This window comes from Halichoerus grypus, chromosome 6, assembly GCF_964656455.1.
Source record: "Halichoerus grypus chromosome 6, mHalGry1.hap1.1, whole genome shotgun sequence".
Lineage (NCBI taxonomy): Eukaryota > Metazoa > Chordata > Mammalia > Carnivora > Phocidae > Halichoerus > Halichoerus grypus.
Window position 1 is genome coordinate 20298493 of NC_135717.1, and position 15132 is coordinate 20313624.

Here is a 15132-nt window from a genome sequence, read left to right on the forward strand (position 1 = left end):
GGAAGAAAAACGATTACGGAAAAGAGGTAACAATAGCTTTGATCCTACTGTGCATTATAACCATGTGAAAAGTGTTTCCTGTGTCAGGATCAATTGTATGAGGGGACAGATAAGAGGAGAATGGCCACGTGGGCAGATGATTTAAAATCACAGCCAATATTGGGTGTTATCTGACGAAAGCAATTATAACTCACAGGCGAGAAGTCGGAGCGTTGCAAGATCAGCTGCGGGAGGCAGAGCTCACCTTCAAACACAAGGTAACCTGAGTTGTGCCCCAACATCCAGGCCCCTTCGCGCCTCCTGCAGGTGATGGAAGTGGCCCTTAGATCCCTGAACATGGGCTCTTGGTGTGTTGACTTTTTCAGATCGCAGCTCATGAGAGAAGTGCTCTAGATAACTGGGTAAGTGTTTTCTTTTTCCTCCTCTTCGTTTGGGGCACAGTCCGGCACAGCTGAAGGCGGATGTGTTTTTCTCCCCCAGACTAAGGCTCGGGTTTGGGAGAGGAAGATAGTGCAGCAGAGCAGGGAGAACGCCTACGTGAGACACAGGTGTGCGAGTTTGACGTGCCCTTTTCTGGGTGTCTTGAGGGGTCAAGGCTAAGCTGTTTAGTGTCTAGTAGAGGACATGGTGTTGTAATTCTTCTAGACGTCCATTCTTTTTCTGTATTCAAGATTGCACATGATGAGGAGAGGGACGCTGCCTGAGGGATCCATGAGGCAGGAACCGATGCCGGGAAGACCTGAGACACAGAACCGTGTGCGGAGAGGTAGGGAGCGTGCTGTGAAATGCAGCAGCCTGATCTCTGCTGGGAAAGCACACGATGTCCTTCCCGTTCCTGTGGGTGATCACTGTGTGTCCTGGAGAGAATCACGAGCACTCCCTAAGGACAGCAGGTCGTCTGAAGGGGTGACAGGAGGGTGCTTTCCTCAGGTGCCCACCGGCAGCAGGGCACCTGTCCCTGTGACAGGTGGGGCTCATGCCCCTCCCCTGACTGCAGACCCTCCCACCCCCTCTACCACCCACCTACTGCAGAGCTGAGCCTGGAGGAGTTGTGAGCCCGAGCTCCCTTCCCACCTTGACGCAACGGTGAAGACTTTTTGGAAAAAAACAAAAATTGAGAAAAATGGCATTTATTTACTCTTTATGGAGGTTCCTTGATTTTTGTTTTATTTGTCATCTACAGTAGTCTATTAATCCGTGAAAGTCATGCATTTTACTCCTCTAATGTTATCGGTATAAAGCCACAGCTTTACTTCTCAATCTGCCTATTTTTACTTTGCTCCTGACTGTACGATTAGTCTACTCCAATTCTTCTCTTAAATATTTACGTAATAGCCAGTCACACATGCTAGGCCTCATCTATAGACTGAAGGATTGAACCATCAACTGGCGGCCTGAGAAAAGAATGCATGCCGTTCATGTTGAGGGTTTCTCCATTTTTAGCTGGTTGAGCCCAGAGCAGTCTACTGCCGTTCCCTTAGCTATGAAAACACCTGAAGCAAGCTGGGCGATGGTGGTCCCATCCTCGAGGGGGAGAGGCAGAGGTCTCCCCCTTGTCCTCAGGGGTCAGCAGAGACATTTGAGAAATGCTGTGTGTCTGAGAAGGGACCCAAGAGTGGGACAGAGGGGAACGTGTTAGGGGCGGGTTTGGAGGGTGGGTTTGAATTCTGCACAGTCGGTGCTGGTCTGAATCCACCTCCGTCTGTTCTAGGGCTTTGGTCTGATGCTGAAACTGGTGGGTCTCCCATGGGGAACAGGGGCACCGAGCCTCCTAGAGACCCAGGGATGAGCAAGGTAACTACTGTGGCCTCTACCAGGTGTTCTGGAAACTTCTCCCTTTCTGAGCAGCACCCTGTCCTGGCCTTGTGTCTGTTGGGTGGGTTAGGGTTTGTCTGTGGTGTCGTTCACCTTTCAAAATACAAGCAGTTCACCCAGGGGCTGACAGGCTTCTCCATTACAGATCCTCACCTTCGGTGGCACCTCCTGAAGCCACAGGTGCTTAGAGGTGAAGGATGGCAGGGCGCTCACTGTGTGTGTGTGTGTGTGTGTGTGTGTGTGTGAGTGTGTGTGTGAGTCCACCCCTGCCCACCCACAGTGCCCGGGCGGGGACTTAGCTCGAGGAGGATGACACGTCACTCCACAGTGAAGTCTCTGGCCGGCCTGACTGCCAGTCAGTAGGTTACGATCAGGTGCGATTGGTGTAGTGTTCATGTTGGGGTTAGATGATTTACCTGGGACAACGTCTGTGGTAATCCTCACAACTGGAAACTAGGGGAAACTCTCTCTTCATTTTATATTGCCTGTTTTGCAGTTTGGCATGTTCTTCGATAGGGCAAGTTTCATAAGTCATCCCTGTTTGACTTCTGCTGGTAAAAATGCTGTACAGAATCCCTCTACTTGTACCCTTTCGACGACTATTGTGAATTTCCAAAGCTGTTGGGTGTACTGGCACACACGATCTGAAGGGGGGATGTCGGTGATTAGCTGCATGACCCGGGCCTCACAAGCCCTTCAGTTGGGCTTCTAGGAGCAGGTCTTTTTGGTCTTATGTCACTGTGAGAGCTGGTTTCTTCTCTCATCACACGTTCTGGAGTTGTCCATCAGAAAACATAAACATTTTTGTGAATTCTGTTATTTAGCCTTCCCATCTTAATTTCCCACTGGACAAAATTGCTCTGGAACTCAGTGTGCGGAAAATTCCGAAGACTGTGTTTTAAGAAAAACACAGCCGCTGCACGTAAATAAGGGCTATTGGTATCATGTTCCTCTGGGAAAACCCTTTTCCAGGTCCACTATCAGACCACAGGCCCCTAATTCCTCAAGGGTCTTTGTGGCCTGGACAGAAACTGCAGAGGGTAGAAGACCGCTTTGTCAGGAAGTGAGGCAGGTGGGGACAGTCAGGGGCTTTGCGGGCAAGGGATTCACCTCGAGTGGCTCAGATCCCTTGTGGAGAAAGGGCATTCAGTTTCACCACATTCTGCCTATTCTTTTTTTTTTTTTTAAATATTTTATTAATTTGACAGAGAGAGACAGAGCGAGGAGGGAACACAAGCAGGGGGAGTGGGCGAGGGAGAAGCAGGCTGCCCGCTGAGCAGGGAGCCCGATGCGGGGCTCGATCCCAGGACCCTGGGACCATGACCTGAGCCGAAGGCAGACGCTTAACCGACTGAGCCACCCAGGCGCCCCACATTCTGTCTATTCTTAACAAACCCAAATCTTCTGCGGTGGTTGAAGAGGAACGATGAAGTGTTGTCCACAATGTCAATGCCTCCGTGTCTGGAGTGTGGGCTGCTTTACTCGTTTCCAGTGATCCCTTTTCACCCTTTAAGACACTATTTCTTGGTAGTGAACGTTGGCAGACATGGGTAGTGATGTTTGGTGACAGTAGGTTATTCCTGTAACATCCATTCTCCTTCCCCACCCCACCCCCCTTATTATAGTAGGCAGCTATTGGGAGGGATAAAGTTTTCTAGCACGATGTGGCTCTCCTGGAACATGGTATTGGAGAAGGAGCAGGATGCTGAGAGCTCTCTTGGGTTTCAGCTCTTGGTGTTGCAACTTTTGTGTGTCTTGCCCAGATATTTTCTCCTCTGTTCTGCAGGTCGGTACAGATGTGAGAGGGTTTCCTCATGCTCCAAGGCCCCCCCATATGCCCTACCACATGGGGCAGGGTTTACCAGGCTTCACTGGCTATGGGCCACCTCCACCTCCTCTACATGGGTGGACATGGGGGCCTCAAGCACAGCTCGTTCCTGCTACACATGGTAAGATGATCTGAATTGGATGACGTGAATCGTAAAGCCTATTCATAGTTTAAGGACTTCTGTTGGTGGAGAAGATGTAGAGGAGGTACCAGAAGGCTTTGCAATGCAAGGATTGACCTGAGTGAGGACATAGTAGCATTCCTCACCTTTCTGTGGACATCCATTTCATGGACTGTCTTGTTTCACCCTACAGAAATGGGCAGCAGGTGTCCGCCATCGAGAGGAAAAGTGACAGTTTGCAAAAGACAGACATAAAAGCTTTGCCCATGGGCACTGCCCAGACACAATGTTTTGGGCCCTGGGATGGATGAAGCACAACCTCAAATCACTGTGACTTGTGGAGGCCCCAGTTGTCCAGTGTTATTCATTAGCTCTGAAAACATCTGTCACTGGGTGGACTGATCACATCCTCAGGTGTGGGGGACTTGTGTCTCCTTTGTCCAAAGGGGTGAGAGGAGACCTGTGAGAAACGCTCTGAATCTGGAAGGGATGTGGGAGTGGGAGAGAGTGGAATAGGGTGGGGCAGGTGTAGAGGGTTGGCTTACGTCCTGCATGGTCAAGGCCAGTCTGAATCCACCTCCGTCCCTTGTAGGGCTTCGGTCATATTCAGAAACCTGTGGCACTCAAGGGGACAACAGCGGCACCCCGCCCAAGAAGGTCCCACAGAAGGACCAGGTAAATACTGTGTCTTTCCTCAGTTGTAACCATTTCTGGAATCCTGTTCCTGTCTGGGCAGCACCCTGTCCTGACCTGTGTCTATTGGGTATGTCCTGGGATCTGTGTGTGGTGTCACTGACCTTTCAATATGCCAAGTCTTCATTCGGAGCCTACAGACTTCTCTGTTTCCAAATCATCACCTTACGCGGGGCGTCCAGAAGCTCCAGGTGCTTAGAAATGAAGGAGAGAAGGACCCAGCCCTTGTGTGTGTGTGTGTGTGTGTGTGTGTGTGTGTGTGTGTGTGTGTGTAAACTCCTGGAGGAGAGCAGTATCTCACTCCACACTGAAGTCGGCCAGTCCCGCTGACTCCTTGCAGTTTGCTTTCCCGCGAGAGCGGTAGTGGTGTTGGTTTTCGGGTCAGGAGACTAAGCTGGGAGAATGTCTGCGGTAATCCTCACAGCTGGAAACGGGAAAAGCCATGCCCTGCCTCACGCTTTGTGCCACGTGCTTTGGGCAGCTGTGAGTGTTGGTGGAGAAGGTGAGCTGTGACCTCACGTGCGTTCCATCTGTGTGGGTGAAGACGCGACCCGGAATCCCTCCAGTTGCACCCTGGGTGAGATGAAGGTGAACCCTGCCAGGGGCCAGGTGTGTGGTCGAAAAGGCCCCCCGGAGCACAGCCGTGAAGAGGGAATCCCGGTGACTCCCTGCAGGGCCCACGGCTCACACACGTTTCAGTCGTGCTCCCGTGAGCGGGTTCTGATGCGCTTTGGTGGCTGTGCCAACTGATAGCGTCTCTCCTGATCCATCCTGGGAGGGTGACGCCTGCTCTCCAGACACATTGGTTTGCATCCGGGGATGCAGAATCGGCCCCTCAGTGGTTCTCGGCACCAAGGACTACGACTACGCATTTGCTCTGTGCCTGAGCTGAGGAGCATCGGAATGCCGGTGACGCAGATCCACAGAGCTGGGTCTCACGAACTCCTCGGGATCGTGTTCTTCTCAGCACTTTTCCCGGTCTGCTGCAGGACTCCAGAAACTCCTGTCTCCTGAGCGGTGTCTGTGGCCATGGACAGCACTTGGGAGAGTAGAAGAAGACCCCTTTGTCAGGGAGGGAAGCGGAGCAGGGTCAGGCGGGTGCTGGTGGGAAGCAGTTGGACCCACGAGGGGCTGTGATTCCACGTGTGGACACTGGGCTTCTCCGGACTTCTCAGCGTGTTTTTGTTCTCACTGAGTCACATGGCAAGCCTCTGGGGCCACACTGGACGAGGGGATCAGAGTGGGCCTGGACGCAGATGCCTGCCTGTCTGGCATATGCTGCTTATGGGCCGTTTCTTGTGGCCTCTGGTCACCTGGTAGGCGAAGACGACTTGACGTCCCACCTTCTCAGACATGGATGGTGATGTGTGGGGACACTACGTTCTTTCCTTCCCTGGTCCCTGAGTGTGTGGTGGCACCAAGAGGGGGACTAGGGTTTAGTGGCACTGGTGCTCTGCTCCCTGGAAGCTCAGGGTGAAGAGAGGGCCGGGTGCTGACCCCTGCTTCTTTGGGTTTCAGGTTGGTGGGGGTTCTGCTTCTGTCTGTCATAGCAACATTCCTTTGGTTTCTGTTCTGCAGAACCCTGTGGATGCAAGAGGACCCCCTCCTGTACCCGGCCCACTGGGTCCACCGTACCCCACGGATCCCCCTTCATCACCATCCTGGGGCCCTGGGGCACACCTCCCTCCACCCACCCAGTGGTCTCTGCGTCCTTACCCTGCACCCGAACCTACAGCACAGGGTGGGATGATATGAATCGTATGAATTGACTTACAATGTGTATTGTCTTCTTTCTTATTGAGTTGGTGGGGCAAAGGCTGAGTTTGTGCTGAGGCCTTGACATTGCGAGGGGAAAACCGCCAGGGGGCGCTGTAACATCCTGAGGTTTCTCAGGACATACAGGTGTTGTGCTTGGCTATTTGCACACACTGAGCGGGGGGGGGGGGGGGGGGCGCGGGGAGGTGCCGTCGTTGGGAAGGAAGCGTCTCTATCGCACAATGGCAGACATATATTTCTTACCGTCGGGCACGTCCAGAGTCCACAGTTGTTGTTCTGGGTGGGATGAAACACACCTCTCACTTTTTTTCAGCGTGTTGAGTTTGAGCTCTCATTTCCTTAGTTATAGAAACACCTGAAGCAGGGCTATGGTCCCTTGATTAATCATCAGGGTAGGGGTCTGTCCCTTGTCCTCGGCAGTCAGTGGATACTTGTGGGAAAGCCTCTTGTCCGGTAAGGGAGGTGAGAATGAGAAACAGTGGCAGATGCTGGAGGCAGGTGTAGACGGTTTGTTGGAATGTTGCTCAGTCACTTCCAGTGGGATGGTCTTCCGTCTTTTCTCTGACGTGGGTCAGATGCAGACGCTGGGGCATCCTCCATAAGGAAGAGCAGTCCTGCATGCAGGCCTCTCATGTTAGGGGAGAGTGAATGTTGCTAAGGACAGGATCACTTTCTTCAGGTTGCTCAGGAGACGCCTTTGATGGACTTTGTCTTTCACTCACACTGAGGTGGTCGGCAGGGCCCTTTGTGGTGAAGGAGAGCCGCTCTTCTCCGAAAGCTGGGCACAGCAGGTATGCGCATGCACACTGTACAGAGACCATATTCTGTGCTCTGGGAGGGATGAGGAGGGAATTTCAGGGGTCTGAGAGCAGCGAGGGACACATTCATTAAACGACATAGATGTTGTGTTCCGTATAAGGGAAGCACCAGCGATGGATCTGAAGGACGAGAGAGGGAGCCATGAGTCACTAGAAACAGGAGGCTGTGGATGAGAAGGATGGAGGTGCTCAGGGGAGTGGATGGGCCTCTCTCGGGTAGAGCGGAGGCCGTTCCTGCAGGCCAGCAGCTTGAGCAGTGAGTGTGAGGACACCGCGAGATCCACACCGGGTTGCTGCCTGTGTCCGTCACACCGCGTGGATAATGCAGTTATTTGTATCAGAACGTCATTGTTGCCATAAAGCTGTTCGTTCCTAATCTATAAGGATTGTTGTTTCCTCTGAATTTCTGAAGGTTCTGAACTGGGTGAAAGAATGTGGTGGAGACTTGGGAAATTGAACTTGGTTCCTTTGGGGATTCTTGTCTGCCTGAGTTTGTGGGCCCCAGTGAGAAAAAGTGAAGACGGGACCAAGATCAGCAGAGTGGCTGCCTTGGCCTTCAGCCCGAGTCAGACTCTTGGTGGGGAATTCAGGATTGACCAGGAGCCACCCTCGCTGGATCCCTGTCACTACGCCTCTGCATCTGAGTCACCGCTCTGCCTGCACTTTGCATCTCCCTGAACTTTGGTCACAGTATCCTGCGGATTTACCTGTGTTCCTGCCCGAATGCCAGCTCTCCATGGGGCCTACTCAGAGCCTCAGCTTTGTTATCTGTGAAAGGGGAGCCTGTCGGATTCTGAGGTCATTAGAAGAATAGGAGTTGAAGTACATAAAGAATCTGCAGGGGCCCCTGGGTGGCTCAGTCGATTAAGCATCGGACTCTTGATTTCTGCTCAGGTCATGATCTCAGGGTTCTGTGATCGAGCCCCAAGTCAGGCTCGGCGTTGAGTGTGGAGCCTATCTAGGAATTTCTCTCCTCCCCACTCCCCACCCCCCGCCGCCTTTCCAGCACAAATTTGCCCTTTTTTGGTCTCTGTCTCTCTATCTCAAAAAAAGAGAAAGAATATGCAAAATATCTGGGCTGTTGGCCACTCCCCCTTCTCACTGTTTAAATGAAAATAGCTCCATCAGATGATCATCAAAAGATGTTCATTTAAGTCCACAACATTACACTGAGAGTATATCCTTTGGAACTCAGACTCTCACCCTTGGAGACAGTCACTGGACATCCATGCATTCTACCACTGCCCCTTTTGACCCACAGGTGGGAAAGGGGGATGTATTTCAATAGTGCAAAGATCTAGTTGCTTCTATTAAAACTAACCATGTTGTAGCAGAGCAATCTTTTCACAGGCCACTCCCAGGGGACACTTACCTTGATCATCACACCTTGCAACCTGGAGAGTCTCTCTATCGGAAAAGACACCTCCACAGAGATTCTCTTCAACCTCCCTTGAGAGGCCCTTAGCACATACTGTTAACCAAACCTTGTGCTGCCAAATCCCAGGGAATGGACTCTTGGGTCCACGGGACACATTGAAAGAAGGCACCAAACCCTGACTGGACCTGTACACCATCTGGTGACAAGAAGGTAAATACTTCCCAAATTGAAATAGAAAACATCTGGGGAGACAGCTTTCCCCACATGTCCAGACCAGGCCTGCATTCCTTTTCTCACTGTTGCTCCTTCTACCTCTTTTGTGCAAAGAACATGCCATTTTCTGCATATCCCAGTCTCTTGCAAAAGGAGGAAACCTCTTTGGATTATGATCTTCCCTAAAATAGCCTCATTTTGATCTTGTGAGCATTTCTAGAGGTTTAGAAGGTTCAGAATTCAAGTCTTTCTTTTACCTAAACTACTAACTGAATCCTGATTCTAATCCAAATGCATGGTTTCTGAATTTACAACATAACACACCACTACTGATAACCCATAGAGTTCTCAACAGTTCTTTTGAAAGAACAATACTGTTTCTGAAATGTCCCAGAAGTATTCCTATTCTTGCAACAAGTTCTCTAACTATTGCTTCATGTTCTTCAGTGTACTCTAGGTTCCCTAATGTGCTCAGTGATTTCATTCAGTGCATTCCTGCAGTATTGGTCTCTTTTGTTCCTAGCCACTGGGGGAGGACACCTCCAGGAGGCATACAGGACTCCGGGTTTGCCTTCAGTCCAAACAAGTGCCAATAAATATTTTCAGTTGGCTCCTTTCAGACCTAGGGTCCTGGATTAAAACCAACCTATGGTTTGGAATTGTCATCTTGTTTTGGATTCTGTACTTGCTGTCTCTCAATCCTCTGTAGAAACGCTGTCTCCAATGAAGTGATGCTGGCTCACTGGTCTCAATCTTGAGCAGATACAGACTTCACAGGGGAAGTTCGTGAGAGTTTCTCCCATCTAACCCTCCCTGTTCCTCAAGTGTCACTTGAGTAGTTTCCAACCGCGATGCACATTCCCTCCAACGTGAGACATGCCGATCTGAAAAAGCTTTGCTGGCACTCAAACACAAAACCACTAAATACAAAGAACTTGACTGTTGATCAGGAAGCCTTCCGGGGACACCTGGGCGGCTCAGTCGATTAAGCGTCTGCCTTTGGCTCAGGTCATGGTCCCAGAGTCCTGGGATTGAGTCCCACATTGGGATCCTTGCTCAGCGGGGACTGTTTCTCCCTCTGCCTCTCTGTCTCTCTCTCTCTCTCATACATACATACAAATAAATAAAATCCTAAAAAGAAAAAGAAATTCTCCCAAGGAAACTTTTTTAAAGTTTTTATGTACAATTAGTCCACATACACTATGATAGTCATTTCAGGTGTACAATCTAGCGCTTCAACACTTCCAGGCAACACCTGGTGCTCATCACAAGTGCATGACCTAATCCCCATCACCTATTCAACCCATTCCCCCAAACACCTCCCCTCGGTAACAACAGCTTGTTCTCTATACTTAAGAGTGTTTCTTGCTTTGACTCTTTTTTCTTCTCTTTGCTCATTTGTTTTTTTTTTTCTTAGAAACTCCACAGATGAGTAAAATCATACAGTATTTATCTTTCTCTGATGTATTTTGCTCATCAAAGCAAATCTTGATCAGAAGGAGGAAGGGTGTTACACAAATACAATGAATCGTGGAACACTACATCAAAAACTAACGTACTGTATGGCGACTAACATAACATAATAAAATTTTTTAAAAAGCGTCATTTTGAAAACTCATAACGGGAAACGTCACAAAACACAGGCAGGAGGTTTGGGCAGGGGGAGCCCTCACACACTACCACTCCAGATCCAGTGGGGACCCAACAGGAAGACATGGACTTGACCGCGCACACGGATACGCCACTATTCCAGCCAGCAGAACTCGATTCTCACCTCTCTATGCCCCCCCCACCTCCTCCAACAGGACTCACCCATGAGAAGCTACAACACTTGGAACTACCAGATGCCGCCAATGGACCTTTGGTTCCTAACAGCCTTCCAAATTGCCCCCTTTCCTCCTGAAAACAGTGAGCCTCTCTGATAGTCCCCAGTGTGCCTGAGGTTTCATCACAGCTTCTCTGTCCTACATTCAAGTCTCTTTCCTCCCAAGGAAACCCGACAGTGGCTGATAATTCCCTGAGAGTTTCTCCCTTTAAGGTTACACACTGGACGGGACTTTGTTTTTACCTGGGGCTCTGGTCGGTTCCAGCAGAAATCAGACAGTGGGATCCCAGCTCATTCTTCTAGAAGGTCCTGAGAGTCAGCAGTGAGTGTGTTCACCTCCCAACTAAATGCTGCTCCCCTTCCTCTTCATTGGAGTCAGGATTTCTCCCCAGAAACCAGCCTGCATGTGTAACAAAACCACCACAGCATCTCTGACGTGGCGTCGCGGGACCCCTCAATCCACGGACCCCTGAGGAAAATACCTCTGGTTCAAATACCCTCAGGGAACATAAGGACCAAACCAGGGGAACAGCCCCCAAAATGCAAGCGACTGTGCTGCTCACCTACCAGCAGGTCCTGGGAAGCCGCCCAGAGCCCCCTCCTCAGCACTCAGCCAACAAGGCTGCTTCTCCGTCGCTCCTCAGGAGGCACCAAGTTGCTGCAAAGGCCCCAGGTTCTCCCCAGGGCGGCGGCAGAACTTGCTGGTAAACGCAGCTCTGGCTCTCGGAGGGCTAGTGGGTCCTCAGGGGGCAGCAGCAACCTCTCCTGCCCTGAGCTACCCTGGCTCAGATAACGCCATGACATCTTCTGACAGCAGGCAGTTGCTGCGCGCGCGGGGACACCGCCCCCTCCCGGTGGAGGTGCGCGGGCGCCCTCTGCTGGCCGCACTGGGAATCCCTACAATGCTCAAAGCCAGGGCCCCTCAGCTGCAGGCACTGAGGGTGCTCGGTCCCGCCAAGCCTCTTCTCCAGACTGGGACAGGTCTTTGTGACGGTGCCTCAGACACAAAGAAATCTTTTCCTTCTCCTTTCTGTGTCACTGAAGAATTAGACCGATTTTGTCAAGGTCACTAGGGAACTGCTTGGGCTGGCACCACTCCCCTCCAAAATACAGACTGCAAATTGACATAATGCAAACTCACATGATTGGGTTTACCCACCAAAAGGTTCCTAGTACATAAAACACTGACACCCAGTACACTATTGTAATTTTGCTTTCAATCTCCTCCCTCTTAAGAACAGAATAATTTCTGGTCAGGTCAGGATATTGAACTTCTATTTATACAAGACATCATCTAGCACCATGATCTTGATCGTGACAGCGTATTTTCGACTTTGCCAATCAAGTGTTTGGGGACACATAGGTGACAGGGTCCAAATGCAAACCTAGAGGGAGCTACACATGCGTTCTGAATGACTGCATGTCTCCTGAGAGAATGTTTTCAATGAAAAGTGATTTAGACATGGAAGATGGATGCAATCGTTTCCATCAGTCTGGTAAGGAACCAATTTTACCTACAAATACTAATTGCCATCTGCTCACAACTAGAAGCTTGGTGAAGTATGACGTTTCTGCTTGGATGTAAGAGAATGCTTGGGGTTCGTTTTTTTGGTTTTGTTTAAGATTTTTTTTGACTTGTTCCCTCTGTCACTCTGAATGAGAGACAGTGAGAGAGGGAACACAGGCAGGGGGAGTGGGAGAGGGAGAAGCAGGCTTCCCGCTGAGCAGGGAGTCCGATGTGGGGCTCGATCCCAGGGCCCTGGGATCATGACCTGAGCCGAAGGCAGACGCTTAACGACTGAGCCACCCAGGCGCCCCGAATGCTTGTGGTTGGAAACTGTCCACCTACCATCCTGCATCAGGATCCACAGTGGACATGAGGAGAGCAACTCCCCATCCTGCTGCACATTGCTAGCTCCAGAGGGAGAACACGGACCTTATTCTCGAATACTCTGGGTCGAGATCAGCAATGCGTCTGTGCCGGTTCCAGGCTGCAGGATCTGGGGCCTGGTTTTGGAAATTGAGCAAGGCCCCTCTGGTATAGGAGGGCTCCCTGGCCCATGGCCTCCACACACCTGGACCACCTCCCCCTTTCCTCCTTGCAATTCCTCATTGTCCCTTCTTCTCTCTACCCCTAGCTCCCTCTGATTCTTCCTCACCCTCTCTCAGGTTCCTGGTGGTGCCACACTCCCTGGGTGTTGTCCAGAAGTCCCTTGAGAGAGAAGCTTATGAACTTTATGAATTAAAATTGTCATGGAGATCCCACCCAGATCAAGCATGAGATTCAGCTTGGCATTTTTCCATTTATGTGCATAATTTAAACCCCACACTAACACCTAATAAGGTGACAGAGATAAGTGGCATTTCTAGGGATGTTTAACGTGTGACACCTTCTCCGTTAGTATGGGATGATTTGAACACCATAAAGCTTTCTATCCAAAGGCAAATTCCCAAGACAGAAGAGGTCTCTTTTACTGCCATAGATTCAGTATCATTTTCATTCAGTTCACACTGATTTTTCCTTTCAGATTTCCTTCTGTAGTTTTGTTCAAAAGGCTATTCAATTACCAAACATATGTGGAAATGCTAGTTATCATTTCTTCAATGATCCAGCACATTTGCAACTGTGATCAAAGAACATCCTTTGTGGGTTTCACTCTTCTGAAATATATTGAACTTGCTTTATGTCCAATTCATGGTTAAATTTTATAAACATATGATATGTCCTTAAAAATAATGACTCTCCTTTATCTTCTTGGTAAAATAACCTATAGATTTCTGTGTATAAATGTATGTATTAATATATATACATATTTCTGTATCTATATATTCATTTTATACGAATGTAGAATAGTTTTATTTTTTAACATATTTTATCTTATCTAATATCTAAATGTATAATTATTATACATATATTTGATGTCTTTATTTTGTATCTCCTTCTATATGATATGGACTTGATATGATTATGTATCTACCTCTACATTCAGATGTTTTAACTGTCCAATCTTCTGTATCCTTACTAATTTGGGGGCTGCTGAGAGAGGGCTGTGAAAATTTGCCACTCGAGGATTTTATTTTTCCTGCAGTTTTTTTTGAAAGATTTTATTTATTTATTTGAAAGAGAGAGCAGAGAGAGAAAAAGCATGAGTGGGGGGAGGGGCAGAGGGAGAGGGAGAAGCAGACTCCCACTGAGCAGGGAGCTGGATGTGGGGCTCAATCCCAGGTCCCTGGGATCATGACCTGAGCTGAAGGCAGACGCTTAACTGACTGAGCCACCCAGGCGCCGCAAAAGTTTGCCCTTGTTGGTCGGTTGGTTGGTTTAGAAAGTTGTGGATTTTTATCTGGATCTTTTTGTCCATTCACATTCAATGGGACTTTTTCTCCTTGACTTTACATTGACCATCTCATGATGTGCGTTCTATTTGTCCAGACTTCTCTTTCTTCTCTTTTTAAAATCTGTTACTATCTGATATTATGCCCTTCACTTTGATCCTGCCTCATGAGCCACATGGAAACAGTCTAGTTTCACTGTAAGTAAGTGGTGTGAAGTTCAGCGTGCTTCCCACAGTCCATATCTTGTGCCCTAACATCATTCCACCTAAAGACCATCTACTGATAACTGGTGGCTGAATTGTTATGTTTTTTTAAAGGTGATTTCTTCTTTCCACTGTCTACTTCTATCTTTAATTCTGAGCAATCTTTTGTAAAGATCTTTCCCTTCTCTCAATCTTGATTTTCAAAGCTTTTCTTAAGTAGTACTCTAGACTCATGGATTATCATTCAGTCTTGGGAAACTATTCCTGCCATGATTCATTTTGATCTGCAGGTTGTCTTGATTTGGACAGTGGTGACCCTGTCAAGCTGGTTCCTGCCTCCTTTTCACATGAAGAGGTCCTCATTCTCGGTCCTCAGAAGTTCAGGCATGGAAACCCAGAGCCTGAGAAAGGATACACATCTGCTTGAGAAAAAAATCACTCAGCCTACATCAGAGTCCAGTAAGTTTGGGGAACAACCTGATGGGTCTGATAAAGGTTCTGTTTGGTAAATAACCTCATCAGAGGTGGAGTAAGAAGCCACTGGCCTGAGGTCAATGCTGAGTCTTCCCCCAAGACAGGCCCTCTGAATCTATTCTTTCCTGGGTAGGCCTTTGATTCTGTTTTCTCTTCTCCATGCAGAATATTTTGAGTTCTATGAGGATTTAAATACCCCTTTGCTCCCTTCACCAGAAAGAATCAAGTGGCATGGAGCTCTATAAAAGCTCATAGAGTCTTGGGGAGAAGGGAAGGCTCTCCATTGGTTGGATTCTTAGCTCCCTCACTCACTAGCTGTGTGCCTTTCTCTGAGCCTCAGCATGCTCATCTCCAAAATGGGGATGACAATGAGATTTTTGTACTGTGGGGCACTGTCGCCTGAGAGCAGAATGATTATTGGAGCACACCTGACATAAAGCACTCAATAAGTATGACATCCTATTACTTACCTTTCCTTTCCTCGCATTTTTTCGCTACTGTCTTTATAACTGGACCATTTCTCAGGGCAAGGCCTAACCACTGGGTGTATCTCCCGACCACCACCCCCCACCCCCCAAAATATGCTGGTGCTCTTTCCAGTGCCTGGCAAAAGCCTAGAGTTCAACGTAATTGTTGTGAATTCAATGACTTC

At 49.1% G+C, this 15132-nt stretch overlaps 1 protein-coding gene and 1 long non-coding RNA gene across 2 annotated transcripts in view; one reads left to right on the top strand and one right to left on the bottom strand.

Moving 5' to 3' along the window:
- The window catches only part of LOC118550307 (uncharacterized), a 114090-nt gene extending 107857 nt beyond the window's left edge, over positions 1-6233 (top strand). The window contains exons 15-22 of the mRNA XM_078074672.1: positions 197-257; positions 366-401; positions 481-548; positions 672-766; positions 1712-1794; positions 3602-3764; positions 4357-4439; positions 6036-6233. Coding sequence (XP_077930798.1) covers positions 197-257; positions 366-401; positions 481-548; positions 672-766; positions 1712-1794; positions 3602-3764; positions 4357-4439; positions 6036-6212 — 766 coding nt within the window. The 3' untranslated portion in view covers positions 6213-6233. The remainder of the gene's footprint in view (positions 1-196; positions 258-365; positions 402-480; positions 549-671; positions 767-1711; positions 1795-3601; positions 3765-4356; positions 4440-6035) is intronic.
- The window catches only part of LOC144382244 (uncharacterized), a 129776-nt gene extending 118889 nt beyond the window's left edge, over positions 1-10887 (bottom strand). The window contains exon 1 of the long non-coding RNA XR_013448809.1: positions 10711-10887. This is a non-coding gene — a long non-coding RNA (uncharacterized LOC144382244). The remainder of the gene's footprint in view (positions 1-10710) is intronic.
- Between the last annotated feature and the right edge of the window lie 4245 nt (positions 10888-15132).